Source organism: Paramormyrops kingsleyae, chromosome 15, assembly GCF_048594095.1.
Source record: "Paramormyrops kingsleyae isolate MSU_618 chromosome 15, PKINGS_0.4, whole genome shotgun sequence".
Classification (NCBI taxonomy): domain Eukaryota; kingdom Metazoa; phylum Chordata; class Actinopteri; order Osteoglossiformes; family Mormyridae; genus Paramormyrops; species Paramormyrops kingsleyae.
In genome coordinates this window covers 18,654,791-18,675,884 of record NC_132811.1, presented here as the reverse complement: position 1 = coordinate 18,675,884, position 21,094 = coordinate 18,654,791, and the positions used below count along the sequence as shown (strand labels likewise).

General features: G+C 40.2%; 1 protein-coding gene and 1 long non-coding RNA gene across 2 annotated transcripts; one reads left to right on the top strand and one right to left on the bottom strand.

Moving 5' to 3' along the window:
- Positions 1-116: 116 nt before the first annotated feature.
- Positions 117-4,721, top strand: LOC140578464 (uncharacterized). The gene is made up of 3 exons (XR_011982640.1): positions 117-2,581; positions 3,574-3,745; positions 3,832-4,721. It is a non-coding gene; the product is annotated as an uncharacterized lncRNA (long non-coding RNA).
- A 7,062-nt stretch (positions 4,722-11,783) lies between these two features.
- On the bottom strand, positions 11,784-20,886 carry LOC111834796 (flavin-containing monooxygenase 5-like). Its single transcript, XM_072699519.1, has 9 exons — positions 20,753-20,886; positions 17,009-17,141; positions 16,452-16,640; positions 15,835-16,000; positions 15,267-15,409; positions 14,349-14,545; positions 13,780-14,135; positions 13,592-13,664; positions 11,784-13,360 (listed from the first exon to the last, which is right to left on the bottom strand). The coding sequence occupies exons 2-9, from the start codon at positions 17,138-17,140 to the stop codon at positions 12,946-12,948; spliced, it is 1,671 nt and encodes a 556-aa protein (XP_072555620.1). The 5' UTR covers position 17,141; positions 20,753-20,886; the 3' UTR covers positions 11,784-12,945.
- Between the last annotated feature and the right edge of the window lie 208 nt (positions 20,887-21,094).

Below are 21,094 nucleotides of genomic sequence, written 5' to 3'. Positions count from 1 at the left end.
CTGTAAATTCATTAATTACAGTGATTACCTGGCACCCACAGTTGCCTATAAAGTACTGTAAATATATTAGCAGTATTTTTCAGTTAAAATACAGCTAAAATTGCATGATCTCAACCTATACAAAAGAAGGAACATATTATACTTTTTTAGTATTTTAATGTAAAATCTGCAAAACATCACAACAATGAAAATCTACACCAAGCCAGTAAACAGTAGAAAATAAGAAGCATTCTACTACAGTATATTGCAAACAAGCTTAATGACAGCAATGAGGTAGATTATCTTTCCTTTATATCTGACTCAGTATTCAGCCAAATGTTTGGAAAGCAATTCACTATTCAAATATTGCATTGAATATGGCTAATGTAAAAATCAAGCAAATATTATTGGTACATACATACATACATACTGCATAGCGAGAATGAGGTAGTGTGAATGTGTGTATATGTGAGTGAGTAATCTTTTGTCCTGGTGTGTATGTAACGTTAATGTGTGAGTGTGTGAATTAAAGTTGTTCTGAGTAATTCAGCACTGACTTTATTTGAACACGGCTAATCTAAAATGTAAACAAACATTGGCATATAACAATCAACAAAAACAAGTACTTGAAGTCGTATTCTTACTTACACGAAAGAGTAATCTAAATATGTGCATATGTAATGATGGTATGCGAATGAGTTTGTATGTGACTTGGCATGTTTATATATGCATGTGTGTCCATATGATTTTTATAGTGTGTGAGAGTGTGAATGTGTGTGTGTGTGTGTATCAGAGTGTATGGGTGTGTGTGTGGATTAGGTTTATATTACATTGTAGGGACCAAATGTCCCCCACAAGGTAATAAAAACCTGTTATTTTGACATTGTAGGGACCATTTTTCAGGTACCCACAAAGATCTGTGAATGCAATCAAAAAACTAAAAATACTAAAAGTCTTGTATTTTGTTTGATTACTTATGTTTAAGGTTAGGGCTGTGTGGGGGTTAAGGTTGTCGTGTTGGGATTTGAGTTTCCACACAGAAACAAATGGAGAGTCCCCACAAAGACATAATTTCAAACCTGTGTGTATATGTACAGTATATGTGTTCAACCAAATGATCAAAAAGTAGAGGGTTTGTGTGTGTAATGCTTGTGTGCTTGGGTTTGAATTTTGTGTGTGTGTGTAATATTGCTCATAGGTTTTCTGGCAGTGGTCTGGGAGCCACTGCTTGGATTGATCCCCACAAAACATCTGCAAAATCAAGGGTAAACCTTTTGTGCTCTTCACCTCATTAATGTTCATACCCCTCCTCCCCATTCACATCAATTTATCATTCTTAGTCCATCACCTTAAAATCAAAACAGATCTTTTTCCAATGATCTGCAGTACCATTTATCAATCTAGATTGTTTTGGTGTAAATCATGACCCAGTTACTAAAAAAAATCCTATACAGAGCAGTTCTACTGAACTGTACATTGCCAGTAATTTAATTCTGTTGAGTTCTTCTGTATTATACAGTGGTGCCTGCGGTTCAGGAACGCTGTGGTCTACGAACAATTTGGTTCACGACCAAAAATTTCGTGAAAAAAACGCATTGGTTTACATACTAAATTTGGTTGAACAGATTCCTCGACCAAATTCCTTTTTTATACTAGTGTAGTAAATAGAAGGAACACAACAGGCACCCAACAAGCACCAAACCCAAATACACAGACACCGAACTGCAAGATGCACACACGGTGGAAGATTTACACACGCTAAATACACGCGAGGATCGGACCGGGTGCACACAAGACACGGTCAAACACACGTGCGACAACAGAGAAATGCAACCATTAACATTAACAACAACAGCAATAGAATATGGGAGTTATTTTCTGCAAAAAAATAAAATTAAAATGAAAATGATAAAAAGAAAATACAATCTCCACTTTGCCATTTACTTTCCAAAGTATGTGCGCAAAAATCCTGCAAAAATTTAAATTATGACATTAAAAATCACATTATGCCCAGGTAATTCCACCATTTTCAATACAGGAAGACTTTCTACGAAATAAATATACGTTCTCAAACCTTTTATTCATACGTTATTTTGTATTTTCAACTTAAGCCCCGAAATAAGACGCTACGAATAAGAAGCTAAATGAATCGGAAGCTGTAGATAAGTAGCTAACTTAAGCCGCGTGTGACTTTGCCATTAGTTTGGGCGACACGGGCGACATGGGCAAGAAACACAAGGAGAAAGTAATCGGCAAACGCACTGAGAAGCGCAGCAGCGGCTCCGCCCACCGCCCCTCCCCGATTAACATATATTCCAAGTACTAGTCTCTGCAGAACACTGACGCGAGTGGGCGGATTTGAAGCACTGGAAGTGTATTACAGTGGGCGGTTCCAAAGCGTTGTTCTGATTGGCTAAAACAATCACTGGGTGGATTTCAAGTGGAGTGGGCGGTTTCAAAGCGTTGTTCTGATTGGCTAAAACGACAACTGGGCGGATTTCAAGGTAAGTATCTGATTGGCTCTGTGACGGGACTTTCTGGAGGCGTGCAGAAACAGCGTTCAGAAACAATGGCGGCGGATCGGATCCAGTACATGACCCGGGTAAGTAAATGTCTATTTAGTTATACGTATTGTTTTTGATTATATGCTTATAATTATTTCTGATAATATTTCATTAAAATGGCGCCTCGCGATTCGCGTTTCTAAATGGCCGACTCGCCATTATTCATTTTGTTTGCTTACGTATGTGTGTTCCATATCTTTACCCTGATGATATATTTTATTTATTTATATTTTAAATCTCATGAAGGATAGAGGATCTTCGAAGATTGTTTAGGAAAACGATTAATTTAGGTATTGTTAATCATTTATTCTCGTTGCTGTATATGTGTAGGGATATTCACTAGGCTAAGATTCTGTGTAATTTTTATGTAATTTTTTGTTTTCAACAAGCATTTTTTTTTACGTATTTATGCATATGTATCTTCTCTAACAAATGTTTGATATGTTAAATTGATCCGACTGAAATAAGAATCTGAATTACGGATATGTTTTGAAGTGTGCAAGTAAATAGAATCCTGCTATATTAATTGGAATCTGTAATGTGTCAAATATTGATTTTTTTCCTGGGATAAAGAAGAGCCTGACTGAGTGAAAGACACTAATGTCTCTCACTTATTGTTTCCTTTTAAAAAACAGAGCACCATAATCTACACAGTACAATCTGTACATGATCCCAGGACCAGTAGGTCATGAATGATGTAGTTTCCATTTCCCAGGTTCAGCAAATGCAGCAACAGATATTATGTTACTTAAAATTGCTGTCTGCGTGTTGGTCTTCTAAAAAAATACGCATTAAACCATTATAGATGTCATCCTAACCAATAGATCACATAAAATGCTTGAATTAATAAGATATCTAAAATATTATAAAGTTAATTCAGTTAATTATAACCTTTTTTATATATAAACATTTTTAATCGTAATGTATGAAACTCTGAACATTATTAGATTAATTTTGTTAAAATAATTAAGCTAATTAAGTTAATAATTAAGAATATTATCATTAAACACTGCATATTTTGTCTTTGCAGCATGTCACTGTTCAGGTTAAGGACCATCCGGTGCCTCAACCTCAAAGAATTTGTGAAAATTCAAATCTGTTTTCTTGCCCTTTTTGCACTTTGGACAAGTACAATCCAAAGGAGTATAATTCTGTTGCAGTCCACATTGCTTCCCATAGGACAAGGGCGGTTGAGTATGGTGGTGAGTGGTTGGTCTTGTTATGTTTTTCAGTTCATTCATAATGGCCAATGAACATCTATTAACATGATGCTTTTAATCTGTTTTAGATTATATCATATATAGCTGCAGCCTTGGATGCCGTGGGAGGACTACACATTTTCACTGCTGTCTGTGTACAGCTGTATATGTAAACAAAGGTGATCTGCAAAAGCATCATTGCCGTCACCATTCCATTGTTGCTGAGCCTCCCGCCGGCCATCCTCCAGCGCCTCCCGTCAGCCACCCACCAGTACCTCCCTCTGGACATCCAACAGAGTCTCTCGCCGGCCATCCACCAGGGCAACCTGATCAAGCACTCATACCATGCCAACAAGCTGTCCATAGAAAGCAAGTAACTGTTGAATGTCCTCACTGTAGAATGAGCCTAAATAAGAAGAATCTTAAACAACATGTGGCAAGAAAACATCAGGTTGTTACAGTAATTGTACAGTAATTGTACAGTAAAAGTAATTGTTGTGCAGTGTTTTTGTCTTCACTCTCTGAATGTGTAATTGGATGATGCAAATTGATGCAATTATACAGAACCTGCATAATATTTAAAATATAACATCCTACAACAGATATTGAATGATTTTAAATTGCAACAAAAATATTAAACTTACCGAAATTCAAAATTAGTTATTTAGTTTTTAATACAGGTTAAAAGTATAGATTAAAAAGTATAAAAAAGTTTAAGTATAACTATGAACAAGATAGAAAAAAAATACACACATGAATCTATACACTCAATGGCCACTTAATTAGGTGCACCTTGCTAGTAGCGGGCTGGACCCCCTTTTACTGTATACAGTGACAAGTCCCCATCACAGTTGAATTAAACGTTGAAATCACACAGCACAAGACTTGGCATGAAAAACAACGTATAAACCACAACCTAGGCAGGTAAAAGTTAGTAACTCATGTAAAAGATAAAAAAATAAAGTGCTTAGAAGTGTAAGGTGTAATGAGTGCCAGATTACAGCAGCCACTACATGTATTATGAAAAAGATTTATTTTCGGCAGTCTGTTAGTGTGTATTTTTATTGATGTTACGTTTTCCTGAGGGTAGAGGATCGAAGTGTTGATGACCGGGATGAGACGTGTCCTTGATGATGTTCTTTGCTCTGCTATGGTACCGGGTGTTGGCAATGTCCTCGAGTGACGGAGCCATTTGGCTTAAAAGCTAGTGTTAGGTTTGTGGAATATCTAAACATGAATAATCGTATAAAAGGTAAAGTGCATGAGCATATTGCACAGAGATAGAATATTATATAGGAGCTAAATACACATTAATTTGAATATTGCAGCAGAATATAAAATATATATTGGACAAAAGAAATATTGGTATTGGACAGTCATCTTACTGTGCTAAGGGGATGGGGAGATAGAGTGTACACATAACACAGTGACTAGAATAAATGTAATTTGCAGCGTATCTGACATTGACATCCGGAAGAATGGAAGGTTGATTTAAAAAAAAAAAAAGTGTGTTCAGCAGGAGATCGCTTCTGGATGTGTGTGGTTATAAACTGGAACGATACCGCTTAATTGCAAAGCAAAACATTACACATCCCAGCTCATCGCATGTTAAATAGTGAAAGTTAGTGGCGGAACCAAGCCGTTCCAGTTGTATTTTGCAGGCTGCGTTCCAGTTTCCGTGTTTTTTGTCACCGAAAAAAAGGTTTAACGATGATTGGACGCTTGAAACCCGCCCATACAGCTTGCGGAACGCCCATTACGTTCTCTGATTGGATGCTTGAAACCCGCCCATACTGCTTGGGGAACGCCCATTTTGTTCTGCAGAGACTCGTAACTCATTTATTCCCATGTAGCAAACTTGAAAATGAAAAGTCAAAAAACAGGAAATGAAAAGTCAAATTGGAAAATGAAAAGACAAAAAGGGTTTTTAATTTTATTTTTCAATTTTACACATCTGACTCATACATGAGTAGAAAATTAAAACGCAAATAGTGCTATTTCATTTTAATTTTAGCAGGATTTTTACACACAGACTTTGGAAAGTAAATGGCAAAGTGAAGATTGTATTTTCTTTTTATCATTTTCATTTTAATTTTTGCATAAAATACATCCCATAATACAAGGGATAAGCAATAAAAGAAATCGATTGTTTACAGTTTACGCATCCATGTAATACTTGTGTATGAGTTTTGGAATGTGTAAATTACATTTGTTGGTTTGAGTGTGTAAATTTGTGTTTTTCTGCATGTAACTTTCGTATGCTTGACTGTGTAAATTGCCTGTGTCTACTGTGAAAGAAAGTATGTGTGTATATGTGCAAGGGAGACAGGGAAGTACCTACACCTACACAAACAGCCAGCCAAAGGCCATTAACCTCCTAAGAAGAGTGCAGACATTTGTGTTCGTGGTCTGCTTCGTGGTCTGCTTCTTCTCCTCCACCATCTGTCCACTTCTATTGCTCACAGGCTTTCTGGCAGTGGTCTGGGAGCCACTGCTTGGATTGATCCCCACAAAACATCTGCAAAATCAAGGGTAAACCTTTTGTGCTCTTCACCTCATTAATGCTCATACCCCTCCTCCCCATTCACATCAATTTATCATTCTTAGTCCACCACATTAAAATCAAAAACAGATATTTTTCCAATGACCTGCAGTACCATTTATCAATCTAGATTGTTTTGGTGTAAATCATGACCCAGTTACTAAAAAAAAAATCCTATACAGAGCAGTTTCTTTCTACTGAACTGTACATGACACCTGTTATTACTGTGCTGAAGGTATCATCTACTCATCCATAAGAGCCTCAGGCCCAGTGTGTAATAATATGGGCAGTAAAAACAGATCCTACATGAAACTGCTCACAGCATGTTCTGTGGATTGTCTTCAGTAACCTTGTCATGATTTCTGGTTAACAGGCACTTGTGCTTAGTTTTTTTTTGAAAACCACAACCCGAGTGCCATGTAGTTCCATAATATTGAAGTGAAGGCAGACATCTCTATAGCTGACATTTTCAGAACTTGGCGACTCACACCAAAACAGTCTGGATGGATTAATAGCACTACAGCACTACAAAAATATGTATTTTTGATCTTAGGGTGAACAATTTCATCCACACAACCTTCAAAGTACTTTGTTCAAAAATGACAAATTAAAAATATTAACCAAATTAATATTCCCTTACCTACCCAACCATTTGCATTCAAATATGCCTTTCTTCTCAGTGAAGCTTTTGGGCTGCATTTTGCAGGGGTTAGCACAGCATAAAATACTGGTATGAAGTGGCACTTATTGGTATTACATCTGTGAACATTTCACCTGCACTAAGACTGTGTTGGTCTATGCAGTCACCATAAATCCAGGCTTTAGCACCATCCATGCCAGTCTCACAGCTACTTTATTCTCTTGGAGAGGTACTGCTTATTTCTTTGCAGAAAATACCTCCCAACCAGAGCATGGGTGCCAGGTTTGGTCAGCTGGCTGGAGTGAGATTTTCAATTCGCTACGTCTGCGCGCGCGCGCGCGCACACACACACACACACACACACACACATATATGGGGTCTGGGTTTAAGCCACTCTCTTACAGTCCGGGTGGAGCAGACTAAGCTCCAAAGTAGTAACAGGTAACAGGAGTCGAGCTCGCGCCAATACACAAAACCCAGTGGCGGCACTCCGCACTCCTAAAGCCCCCCAACTCCCTACAGGAGGCAGCAAACCTCCCCTCCTAAAGCAGAAGACGAACTTAATCCCCTTGGTCTGCCTGTCTCCGTCGCCGGTGTTCTGTCGAAAAATACTACCTATCGAGACGTGCTATCGAGCCTTTCTGTGCATGTGCAGTTCCACCGTTTTGGGATTAGGGTTAGGGTTAAGGTAAGGGTTTTAGGGGTTTTGGGGGGTTAGGGTAAGAGTTAGGGTTAGGACTATCTATTAGCACTACGATAGCATTTTTCGACAAGGCAGCATATATCGACAGAACACCGGCAGTCCTACATAACCGCGACCGACACCCTCCCGCCCCGAGAACGTCGAGCCGCAGTCATGCAAAAAAGAACCTTCCTCCCAGTCTCTCGTGTCCTTCTGTATCCTCTCCCGCGCTCAGGATCGCTGTACTCCCAAATCAGCCACACCTGCTGCCGCCAATTCAATCACTCCACTTGCGTCTCCGCCCACCCACACCCAAATCAGCCACACACATCACAGTATATTTGCCACAAGATTTATTGCGTGAGCATGAGGGCTTGAAATTGACAATCCTGCTAGTATCACTTGAAACCCACCGAAAAATGTATGTTATTACTCTATATTATACGACTTGTATTGCAAAACCCCCTTATTGCAGACGACGTTTCAAAAACATAATCATTTTACTTCAATGGCCACGGACAGATTTTCGCAATGAGAAAAGCGTACGCATTCTGCATACTTTATATGTTACACGGCAAGTTAAAACGACAGATTCTGTATTCACTTCCCTCCCATGGCAGTTACATAAACACACAGGCAGTTTAACTCAGCAGATCGACACCCAGATACTATAGATAAGTGATAACGAGACCACGAACAGCATGAAAAGGAGGAAATAATGAATCCAGTCTGATATGGTTTGTCTGAGCATCGGCCTGCGTATTAATCAACGCTGCTTTTGCCGGTGTCTTACCTACAGCTTCTCGGTTTTTCGCTGCAAACTTCTCTGAAAATACATCTGTGCTGTAGTCGATCGTACACTTGATTATAATTTTGCTCGTGCTGCTCCTTCGTTAAATACCGGAACTGAACTTTGAGTGAGTTATATTTTATTTAATAAAAAAAAATACACGTTTGGTTACTCTGGGTTACTTCGACAAGATTACGTTATCGGTTAAGTTAAGGCTTGGTTGAACTTGGGTCCTTTTGTCGCTAGGCTCCATATTACTACAGCACATAGCTCAAAGTGGTTTTTTTGTGATTTCATTTTTTCTTCTTTTTGTTTGGTTCCATTATCTTTTCCTTTGGTTATTCTGTGACCAAATGGCGCAAATTGAGAAGATAATACGGTTTACAACATCAGTTTTTTCCAAAGAAAAGAGAAGATGTATTTTAAATTACAGTAATGAGTTATTTCCAAGTTACCTTTTTCATACTTTAATCTCAAAAACAAAGATGATACTACTGTATCTTCTATGCACCTTCAGATCAGCTGCCTCTGGCTGTGACACTGGCCAAGTCCCAATGTCACCCCTAAGCCCTAAACCCTCACAGACTCCACTGATTACTGATTTCACCTGGTAAGTGACTGAGTGCAAGAGGCTCAAAATGGTATAAAGAGGAAGGGGACAGCAAGTTATGATATTTCATGTTACCTTGACAATGTCAAAACATGTCCCTTGCTATCGTGGGTATGGGACTTCATTTTAAGGTTTGCACTTTCTTCTCAGCCAAGGTACATAAGCAACTGACTGCTTAATTTGAATGTGTTCCAGGCTTTTGCAGGGCTGCCAACTCACACATCTAGCGTGACACTCACACTTTCAGACGCTCACGCAAGAAATCTTACGATAAATCAGTATTATTTCATTATAAACCTCAAATTAGCTACATCAGAAGCTACAGTCCTAAAACATGTCCTTAGGCAAATTAGTCTCTCAAATTTCCCACGGTGTGTGTGAGTGCCCTGCGATGGACTGGCATCCTGTCCAGGGAGTACATTTGCTTTGTGCACTTTGCTCCCTGCAATAGGCTCCAGGCCAACTGGTACTGGATAAACTAGTAGAAGATGGATGGATGGATGTCGGTCTGGCTAACATTTTATACCAGCATGCGCACAGTTCGTATTTGATGCAGCATTGTGTCACCATATCATTCACTATATGTACTAGATAAATACATGTAAACGACTTTCCTCTGCCTGATCTTAGAAAGCAGATTTTTCCACTCAGTCTATTACTGAGATTAATGTTATGTGTGTATAATAGTGAAACAGATATATTTACATTCAAAGTTGAATAAATATTTTATATATATATGACTTGTTTTATCAACACAGCTCAACCGGTTTGCTTAATGGGCACTCAGATCTTACAGCACATATACAGTTATGATAAATCACAGCTATCGCTACTGATATTAAAAGTAAATTTTAGAAAAATGGTGCCGAAACCTCCATATTTGTATGACGTTTGTGAGCCAGGGAGACATGCACAAGGGGAAAGCAGAGTTTGCTGAAATTCATCAGTGACCATGTTATAGAAATTTATCCAAGCAGAAACAGCAATAATGGAACTAGAGCAGGAGAAACAGGAAGACATTTCAGCATTTGCAGGCACACTGTGGGCCCTTGTGCTCACACAAAGGGCAAGAACAGAGAGCAACTGTTCATAGATAACATTGCATAGATGGGCTCTGTGGTTTTACAGAATGTGATAGAGCGGGATGCAGCATGTGATTTTGACAGATTTTTTCTAGTATTAACAAGCTAAAGTTATTTCTAGAATCAATCTAGAGACTTATGAAAATGTTTTTACCAACAGCACCCCCTAGAGCAGCCCTATTCAATAGGCGGCCCACGGGCCAAAACCGGCCCATCAGTCATTTTCGACCGGCCCGCTGACTACCTCTTACTTATTAAATAGCTGCGATTTAACTGTAAGCGCGACAGTTTATAACATTTTACGGGACGTCGCGCAGCTGTTTACGCTCTTGATGGAAGGTTTATGACAGTTTACAACAGCGGGAACATGTCGCATTCAAAAGAGAAAAGACGTAAGGTTGACAGCGAAAATAGAAAATTTAACAACGAGTGGACTGATAAGTATGCACACATACAAAATGCTGAGGGAAAACCCATGTGCCTTGTCTGTCTTGTCATATGCTCGGTAAATAAAGAATACAATGTGCGGAGGCACTTCAAGACGACTCACAGTAACTTTGATAATGAATATCCCCCGGGCTCAGAGGCTCGACGGAAGTTATGTTTGTTCTTATTTGTACAATATGATATCGTTATTACTGTTTATGTGAGTTTATGACTGTGACATTTGCTCTTATTTGCACAAAATTGTAATTATTGTTTTCTAGGCTTTATTTTATTTAAGCAAAAGCAAATACTGTCACTGTGAGTTTGTGACTCAGATGTCTGTTAAAATTAAAGCTGGCTATGTTTTGCAGTTTTTATTATTTGCACTAGAAGCCAGTGGTTAATGCTATTTGACTCATTTAAATAAAATGTTGAAAATGCAGTGGTGCTTTGTATTAATGGGGTACAATACAAGAAATACAGAGAAATGTGCGGCCCACTGGCAAAAGCCGTATGACAATTTGGCCCAATGAAAAATCTAATTGAATACCCCTGCCCTAGAGGGTCATCAAAGACTTTGCAACAAATTTAGAGGAATCAAAATCAGACGCAAAAAAACAAACCAAGAGCAAATGGATGGTTGGCCAGCCTATGATGTCTGCTACAATTATGCATCCTCTACAGTCGTGTTGAGGTTCTTCTGGCAAAAATGACCAAATCTGACCAGTCATCAGTGCACACATCAAAGACCATGCAGGAGCAAGAGAACTCATAGCAATTTTCAAATTATTACTGCTAAGAATAATAAACACCTCATTCACCTAAAGCTTCATTAAACACCTAAAAATTCATTAAAACTATAAAAAAAAAAACATGAAAATTGTTAGGTGATATTTTAATTTCTATAGGAGAAATTCCTTTTTGGAAGAAGAATGTGATATTGTAAAAGAAGCAAAAACGTTTCACCATTATTTTGTCTACATATTTTTTTTAAAGAGATTAAGATTATTGTTAACAGATGAAAATAAAGTAAACATTTGCTGACTTACACAAGATTAACCTTTTATCTCAAGCTCATTTTTTGAATGGTAGTATGGAAGTAAAAAATCTAGTTACTTTCTGGGTTAAAATGATATGAGGGGGATATAAGGCTCTTGAAGGAACAAACAGGCATGCTTAGGTTTACTCAAAAATATTTATTAAAAGTAATACAAAATGATTATATACTGTATGTATATAAAGAATAAGTAATAATAATCAAGCAAGCGCAAACTATTGCATGTGAATCATGAACAATAGTCAGTTCAAAGAATAAAAAGTATTACAAGTCATAAACCGTGATAAGTAAACCCAATAATCAATAAGTGATACAAAATTATATTATATATATATGAGCAATAATATATATCATGAGCAATAATAAAAGAATACAAAGTATTAGGTATATCATATACTGTGATAAGTAATCCCAATAATCAATAAAATGCAGCAAGCGATTTACACTCGGACGTGCTATCATCACCCACCTTCACTCAGACTGGGGAGCCCACGGCTGAGGTCCCATCAACACTCAGATCTCCCCCTTCCTTTATACTAATATGGGTACTGTGTGTGGGCAGGGGATGAGCTGCCCAGGCTCACCCCTCCTCTCAGGCAATGCGTTCTTAATTTTCCAATTTTGTCCGGGTAATGCAGCTTGCGGTTTCGAACAAAAGTAATAAGACAAGTTCCCATACTCAATGCATTCCCTTCTTCCTGAAGACGAGGTAAGTGTCCCACACACCGAGCAGTGGTGTGCAAAACATACTGGGCAACACATTCTCTTGTCCTCAGGAAAACCCCTCAGAAAAACATGGTAAGCATCTCATAAAACTAATTAACAAGACAAGCGTCTTTGAACAGTGTAAGCATCCCAGAACAAGGATTTTTAGGACAAGACAAGCATCTTGGCTCCTTTCATGAGAAACAAGGTATTTTGTGAAAAACAAGTTATACAAGTGATCAGCACAAAAACACGTTTATGCAGTTATGCAGTTCAACCTTAGCACAATAATATTATGGGTCATGGACAACATATTTGAATATCTCAATCACCTCATATGTATGACAGTAACAGGAGGACAATGATTAATTCTAGGCAACGTAATCACCCTGATGTTAGTCCTAATACACTTTCCCTTCTTTAAATTCTGTTCAGCAATAGGCATGAAGTAAATTTCCCTGACATGACTTCAATTCTAAAATACCTTTCGTTAAGAAACCCCTAAATAAAGAAAATGCTCATGTTTCATACATTTCTGCAAATCCCCTTAAAACATCCTATGAACTGAGTAATTATAAATCATTCCCCCATCTGATTTTTCTATACATAATACATGGGATAAACGCAGTTTCCCAGGGTAAAGCTTATTTTTCTGTTATCAGCGCACTTTTACACCATGTGAAGGAATGGCTTTGGCACATACATCCTCCAATTGCTCAGGGAAGCCAAGAGGTCTGGAAGGTTTATTCCGGCACAGACAGCTGCTACCACTAGGACGGCGCCACTGAGAGCAAGAAGCAACGGCAGCCTTGAAGAGGGGGGCTCTGGCACGGCCCGGGTTTTCATTGGCTGGGCCACCCGCTCCCACTGCGTGAGAATGGCCTGCCTGGCCCCTTCCCACTGACCCGGCCCGTATAGCCGGTACTGGTACGGGGTACAGGGTCCCAGCAGGACGCTGAGGCCGAGGCGAGGGTCCCGCAGCAGCAGCCGGAGGAGCTTGGGCCGCACCCCAAACTGCCTCGCCAGCTCATCCATGTAATGGACGTAGTCCACCTGGATGGTGTGTCTCTGAGACGTCACATACCTGAGGGAAGAGGATAAAAAGGACAGGACAAAGCTAAACACAGAAGCCAGCTACAGGAAGAACAGATTTTACAAAATATAACAAATATGGATTCAAACAATTGATTTTAAGCTACATTACTTCAAGTTTTATATGAAAACTCTTCATAAATATTTGAGATGAACTGTGGAGAATAACAAGTTTCTAATAACATCTTATGAAAGGTGAAACACATTTAGGAATGGAAATGACCTTTTCCCCATCTTTTCCTTGGTTACTTTGATGTCTTTCAGCATTCTGTTCACCGGGGGAAGTTTGTTCAGCCCTGAGGAGAAATGTCCAGCATGAGCTGAGGACACTGACCACAGAAAGCACAGGACAAACACTCCTTAGGTAGGAACAGGGAAACTATGAAGACTTCAAGCCATCTGTGTTGGCACCTTTGAAGACGCGCGTAGCCCATCGTGCCTGCATCTCTGAAATGGGCATTATGGCCCCCAGAGGCTGGACCAGCCCGATGATGGCCAGCGTGGGGCGCTCCAGTGTGGGAGGAAAGACGTATTTGTAGAGCGAAGTCTTGTTCTCCGAAACTGAGATGACAGACGAGGGCAGGAAGGGAAAAGAGAAGGTGTATCCAGTGGCGAAGACCACCAGGTCGATGTCCTCCTCCACCGTCCCATCCTCGAACATCACGCTGGAACCCTTGATCCTGGACACGTTGGTCTTCACCAGGACCGTGCCAGAAAGGATGCGGTTAGGCAGCTCATCATTGATCATGGGGTGCTGGTTCAACAACCTGGGGGAGGCAGTACCGATTCAGAACTATCATCTGCACAAGGCTGACCATTAATGACGATGTTTAAATTACAGCTGTGGACATCTTTGTGCAGCCTGACACTGGCAATTTTACCATGGTTTAGCTGCTATTTACTTAGTAATACAAGAACCAGCACATTTCAGAAAATGGCTTGTCAGTTCTGCTTTAAAAAGCCCTCCGATGGAGACACACCTATGCTTGGGTTTGATGGAGTACAGCTTGTGGTTGAATCTCTTGTTAAGTCGTCTCTCGCCTATCATGGATGTGAGAGTAATGGGCAGAATGACCGTCAGTATGTGCGTGAGCCTGCTGAGTTTCATGTCCATGGGGAATCCGTTCTCCCCCACGCGGTTCAGGATCCACGCGCCCCTCCGCGTGCTGAGGAACACCTGTGAGCAAAAGCAGAACCTGGTAGCTTCTGCTGCAATATCAGCTGTACGTGCTTCCCAGCAGTCCCAGCCCCCAGGACGCCACCCCACATGACTGCTTGCTGACCAGGTCAAGGTTTGCATCAGCAACACTACCTATGATTGTTTATGTTCGGGGAGATTACAATCTGATCGAAGAGGAGGTGGGTCTAAGCAACTAAACGAGGTGGGACAAAGAAATCTGATGTCTTGGTCCTGCCTCCTCTAGTTGCTTGGACCCATCTCTTCTACAATCTGATTGGTCACATCTCCACCAGTCATTGTTCCTTCTGCCCTCAGAACATTTCTATGTAAGTAAAACTCCCATGAACATTGCCTCACATCTCTGGGACCCGGGTTCAAGTCTCCATGTGTGTGGAGTTTGCATGTTCTCCCTGTGTGTGTGGGTACTCTGGTCCCCCCCTCTCCAAAAACACACTAAAGTGAATTGGAGTTACCAAATTGTGTGGATTTGTGCGATTGATGTGTGTGCGACTAGTGATGAGTTGGTGACCCATCCTGGGTCATTCCCTGCCTTGCACCCATAACTTCCAGGCCAAGTGGAATAGGACAAGCGAGTACAGAAAATGGATGGATGGTTCTGGAAAAAGGACAGATGGCTGCAATTCCAAAGAAGAATCCGTGTGAGAGTACCCATTTATGAACATTAGGGATGAAGCAGCCCCCCCCAGCCAACCCCTACCTGCTTAGCCACTCTGCTTAACTCCACAGCGATGTCGCCCCCAGAATTCCCAATCCCGATCACGACCACCCTCTTCCCCAGCCATTCTTCTGGAGATTTATAGTCTCGGCTGTGGAACCACTTCCCTTTAAAGGTCTCTATTCCTGCAACAAGAGGTCAGTCATATTACTGATAGGTTTGTGTTGTTTCAATTTCAAAAAAGATAAAATAAGTATTTATGAATGTACAAAGGAAAATTTACATTTTTTAAGAATCCACATGAACAAAGATAAAGTTAATAGATTTACAATGAAGATCAATAACACAGCTCATGGAAGAACATACTTCAATGGTAATCAACAGGCAAAGTCTAATAAAGTCAAATTAAAGTAGTAAAAGTAGGTTAAAAGTGACTGCTTCTGTAATTCTCTTTCTGTGCCATTCCAAAGTACATGCTCTCTGTAACTAATTAAACTGGATAGTTGAAGTGTCCCTCAAAATATTACCCAACAACGTTCAAAGTTTCATACCTATGTTCAAATCTTCTGCAATATGTTTCGTAGCACAATTAGCAGAAAATTAAGTTTACCTGGGAAATCTTTCAAAGGGATGTGTGGGCATGCATGGTGTCCTATACAGACGAAAATAGCATCAAAGATGTGCCTCTCCTCCTGGCCCTGTCTGTTTTTGGTCACCACGTCCCACTGGCCTGAGCGAGCGAAGTCAGGCCTCTGACTCACACTGCAGACGGTGGTCTGAAACAAACACCTTAAGAAGATGGATCCCTACTGAGGCCCCAGTGGGTGGTTCATCAGCCATTTGATACAGGTGCTTCACTTGACTGACGGCTTTTTGTGTCTTTAAGAGGGGTTGTCTATCCTTCTCATACTCGAGTGGGTTTTTCCTAACACATTATGCAGAGTTCTTCAACAGGACTGATGCTCCTACCATGGATCTGCATTCAGTCCATGAAGTATCCAAATTTCAACTGTGTCTCTTTTCAGAAGTGCCTGGGAAGGTACCAGTGCCGGCCAACCCATTAGGTGAAAACCCATTAGGCCTAGACCCGTGCCTTCTGAAGCCAGTTTTACTTAGTCTTAGACGTGGGGCACTGACTGTGAAGCTTGCCTAGGGTGCCAAATGTGCTTTGACCATCCCTGGTCGAGACAGTTCAATGTAAAGGGAATCTCGACTTGACGCTCTCACCTGGAAGCGGACGTAACGGAGCAGTTTGAAGTGCTCTGCGTACATCTGGAAGTAGTCCATGATTAGGGAGTTGTGCATGTAGTTGGGGAAGTGAGCAGGGATGGGGAAGTCGCTGAAAGACATCATCTCCTTGGAGGTGTTGATGGTGACGGATGGGTAGATGCTAGCCCGGTCCTTCTCCGGCTCCTCCTGAAAGGGTGCAGGAAGTATGATGACATACTGAAGCTCAACACATAGCTGGATGGAAGACTAAAGAAATTAGGGGAAAAGGGTAGGTGCCAAAATGCTATTAAAAATAAGTAATGTTGTTTATTACTTATGAACCTGCAAGGGCTGCCTGTGAATGCAGATCAAAAACAGTTTTGTGTTTCTGTAGGTGAAGGTTCAGGAACAAGATAAGTCCAACTTCTGAGCAGCATGACGAGTTTCTGATCACATGCCATATCAGTCACACAAGAGAGATTACAATAAAATATGCTAATTATACAGATTCACTGATACTCCTACAACAGACCTTTGATTAACTAAGACAAGGTTCCCAGCCAACTCGAGCTCACCTTGAACCTCCACAAGCCCCCGATGTCATCACTGCTTTCAAAGCAGACCGGCTCCAGTCCCTCGTCGAGGCAGCACTTGATACAAATCAGCCCTGAGATTCCCCCTCCGATCACAGCAACGCGGCAAGCCATGCTGTGGAGGGCCAGAAGACAGAAGGGACTGACTCCCTTTTTTGCCAAAATTACAAGCTACTCCTTGTAAAGCCACTTACTGTACAAAACTAAATGTAATGAATGTTATGTGTGACTTTGCGGAAACATACAATATCAATGCCCAATGAAGAAAAAGACATCTTAACTTTGGAGAGCAACAGAGTCAAAACACAGCTGAAATTCTTTTCCCAACTCTTTCCACAGATATTTGGGGTTTTATATACAGTAGTTGATCTATAGTTAATTAGAAACACTAACTGTGCCAGAAAGTATATTGGTTTTAGCTGGTATCTACATAGACATCTGAAGACACTTGCAGGTTCTAGCACATAGAATGCATTTTATATATTTATATTTCAGGTAAAACTCCATTTATGCTGTTTCTGAGAAGGTAATACCAACATGAAGGAGACTTGTAGGCTAAAGGAATTTTTGAAGAACACTAGCAGGCGACAGAACAAACGTATACGTCCGTCATCTAAAGACCTTGTGATTGGAGAGCCAGTGAGGCATGTAAGGGTGTGCTGTAAGCGAGCATATGATTGGCTGGAAACAAACCTCGGTCTGAACGTATATGCCTGAAGTGAGCGAACAGGGAGTCTCTATAGGATCTGAAGGAGTGAACGAGCGTTTCCCCACTCTTTCGGGTTTCTAGTTCTCTTTCTGACTGAGAGACTTCGAATCTCGAATCAGAGACTCAGATAGGCAACTGATGGAGAGAGCCGTTTCTCGGTCTTGACTGAAATACACCATCTACATATGCAGTGGCTTCCCGTACTTTCCAATTGGATTTTAAAGACGCAACAGTTTCACAGTTTAAAATAGGGCTGCACGATATCACATCACGACATAATCGCGAATATACGGCGCATGCGAAACAATAAGAACATAAGAACATAAGAACTATACAAATGAGAGGAGGCCATTCGGCCCATCGAGCTCGCTTGGGGAGAACTTAACTAATAGCTCAGAGTTGTTAAAATCTTATCTAGCTCTGATTTAAAGGAACCCAAGGATTCAGCTTGCACTATGTTATCAGGAAGACTATTCCATACTCTGACTACATGCTATGTAAAGAAGTGCTTCCTTAAATCCAGTTTGAAATGTTCTCCCGCTAATTTCCACCTATGGCCACGAGTTCTTGTATTTGAACTAATGCTGAAGTAACTATTCGGTTGAACAGCATCCAAACCTGTTAGAATCTTATAGACCTGGATCATGTCCCCCCTCAGTCTCCTTTGCTTGAGGCTGAACAGATTTAGCTCAAATAACCTTTCCTCGTATGACATTCCTCTAAGACTAGGGCCACAAGAATGGTTCATTACATGTACAGCACTTCCCAACCATGGTAGTTACATTACAAAAGGCAGTTTAACTCAGCAGATCTACACTCTGATTCTACAGATAAGTGATAACAAGACCATGAAGAACTTTACTAGAAGCGTATTACTGCCTCGACGTAATAAAAAAAAAATCTCACTATATCACGTTATAACGTGAAACCGTATCACGTTATAACATGGAAACCTATCCCGATAGGATTAAAAGTTAAATTGATCAGGGGTGGTGTTATGCCAAAAAAGGCATCCTTGTCGCAGTAAAGAAGTGTTCTCTCAAATTCAGTTTAAAACGTTCTCCCGCTAATTTATTTTCCCACTTAATCTCCTTTGCGCGAGGCTGAACAGATTCAGCTCAGCTAACCTATCCTCAGAAGACATTCCTATAAGAACAGGAATCATTCTCGTAGCCCTACGTTGAACGTTTTCCAAGGCAGCAATGTTGTTTTTAAGGTACGGTGTCCAAACCTGCACACAATATTCTAGGTGGGGTCTTACCAAGGAATTGTATAATCGTAGCATCACGTCCCTTGACTTAAACTCCACACATCTGGAGATGTAACCCAACATCCTATTGGTCTTTTTTATTGCTTCCCCACACTGGCGAGAGTGGTTCATGGAAGCATCAACATACACACCGAGGTCTTTCTCATAATCAGCTACCTTTGTTTCAGTGTAACCCATAAAATATATGTACTTTATATTTCTGCTCCCTGCATGGATTACCTTACATTTATCTACATTAAATGTCATCTGCCAAGTATCAGCCCAGTTGCTAATTAAATCATGATCCCATTGTAGCCTCTGTGCTGCTAGTTTTGTATCTGCTACACCACCCACCTTGGTGTTGTCTGCAAATTTAACCAGTTTACTGTATGTATTGGTGTCAATATCATTAATGTAAATTAGGAACAATAGTGGTTCTAAAATTGAACCCTGCAGTACCTCACTATGAACGCAGGTGCACTGTGACATTGTGCCTCTAATAACTACCCGCTGCTTCCTGTCTGTTAACCAGTTTTCGATTCAAGCTGCCACAGTTCCTAAAATCCCTGCAGCTTTGAGCTTAAGCAAGAGCTGTTTGTGGGGGACAACATCAAAGGCCTTCTGGAAATCTAAGTAGATCACATCGTAGGCCTTTTTGCGTGTGTCTTACCTACAGCTCCTTGGCTTTTTTGCTGCAAATTTTTCTGCGAATAAATCTGTCCTGTAACTGATCGTACACGTAATAAAATTCTTGCTTGTGCTGTTCCTTCGTTATATACCGGAATTGAACTTTGAGCGAGCCACATTTTACGTGTTTCGGGAAAAAACACACATATATGGTTGCTCTGGGTTACTTTGACAAGATTACATTATTACTAAAGTACATAGCTCAAAATGTCTTTTTTGTGATTTCAGTTTTACTTCTTCTTGTTTGGTTCCATTATCCTCGCTGAGTTTACTTTTTCTTTCGTCATTTTGTGACCAGTGCCACAAGATTGAGAAGATAATACGTTTTAGAACATCAGTTTTTCATGTTTGGTCCTGGATTAGATTAGGCATGGTGTTTATGATTGGTGTTTATGATTTTTAAAATGTTTGTTGTGTTTATTCAACAAACATTCACAAACTCATTGTTTATTATGTGTGTACTGGAAAAATATTTTTTCCTTCATTTATCATATTTATATGGACCCCTCTGAGAAACCCTTGCTCACCCTTTGGCCACCCCTTAAATAAAAGTCTAGCTTCACCACTGTGTATTTCATCTGCAGATAACCATTTCTGAATTGTATATTTTGTCCACTACTGCCATGACATCCTGGTAGGAAGTAGAGTTTATGGTTCCATACAAAAACTGAAGGAACAGCATACATTTCACAATTTGCACACAGTCTTTCTGACCATCTTCTTGATAATTTTCAAAGGGAGTTAATTCCAAAACACAGACATTTTTAAACATAAAAAGTTAGCATTTCGCATACAATAGTGATCAGAAATTTCAGCCATCAGAAATTTGTATAAGGCTCCCAGTGATGGAGCCTTTTACTTCTTCTTGTTTGGTTCCATTATCCTCGCTGAGTTTACTTTTTCTTTCGTCATTTTGTGACCAGTGCCACAAGATTGAGAAGATAATACGTTTTAGAACATCAGTTTTTCCAAAGAAGAGAGAAAATGTATTTTAAATGATAATGAAATTTCTAGTAATGAGTTATTTCCAAGTTACTTGTTTCATAATTTAATCTCAAAAACAAAGATGATACTACTGTACCTTGTGTGCACCTTTGGTCCAGCTGCCTCTGGCTGTGACTCTGGCCCAGTCCCAATGTCACCCCTAAGCCCTAAACCGTCACAGACTCTGCTGATGTCACCTGATAAGTGACTGAGTGCAAGATGCTGCAAGGGCTTGAAATGGTATAAAGAGGAACAGGACAGCAAGTTATGACATATCACATTACCATGACAATGTCAAAACATGTACCTTGCTATTGTGGGTTTGGGACTTTAGTTTAAGATTTGCCATTTCTTCACAGAAAATGCACATGAGTGACTGGCTGCCTAATTTGAACATGTTCCAGGCTCTTGCAGGTTATGTCACTCACACTTTCAGGCG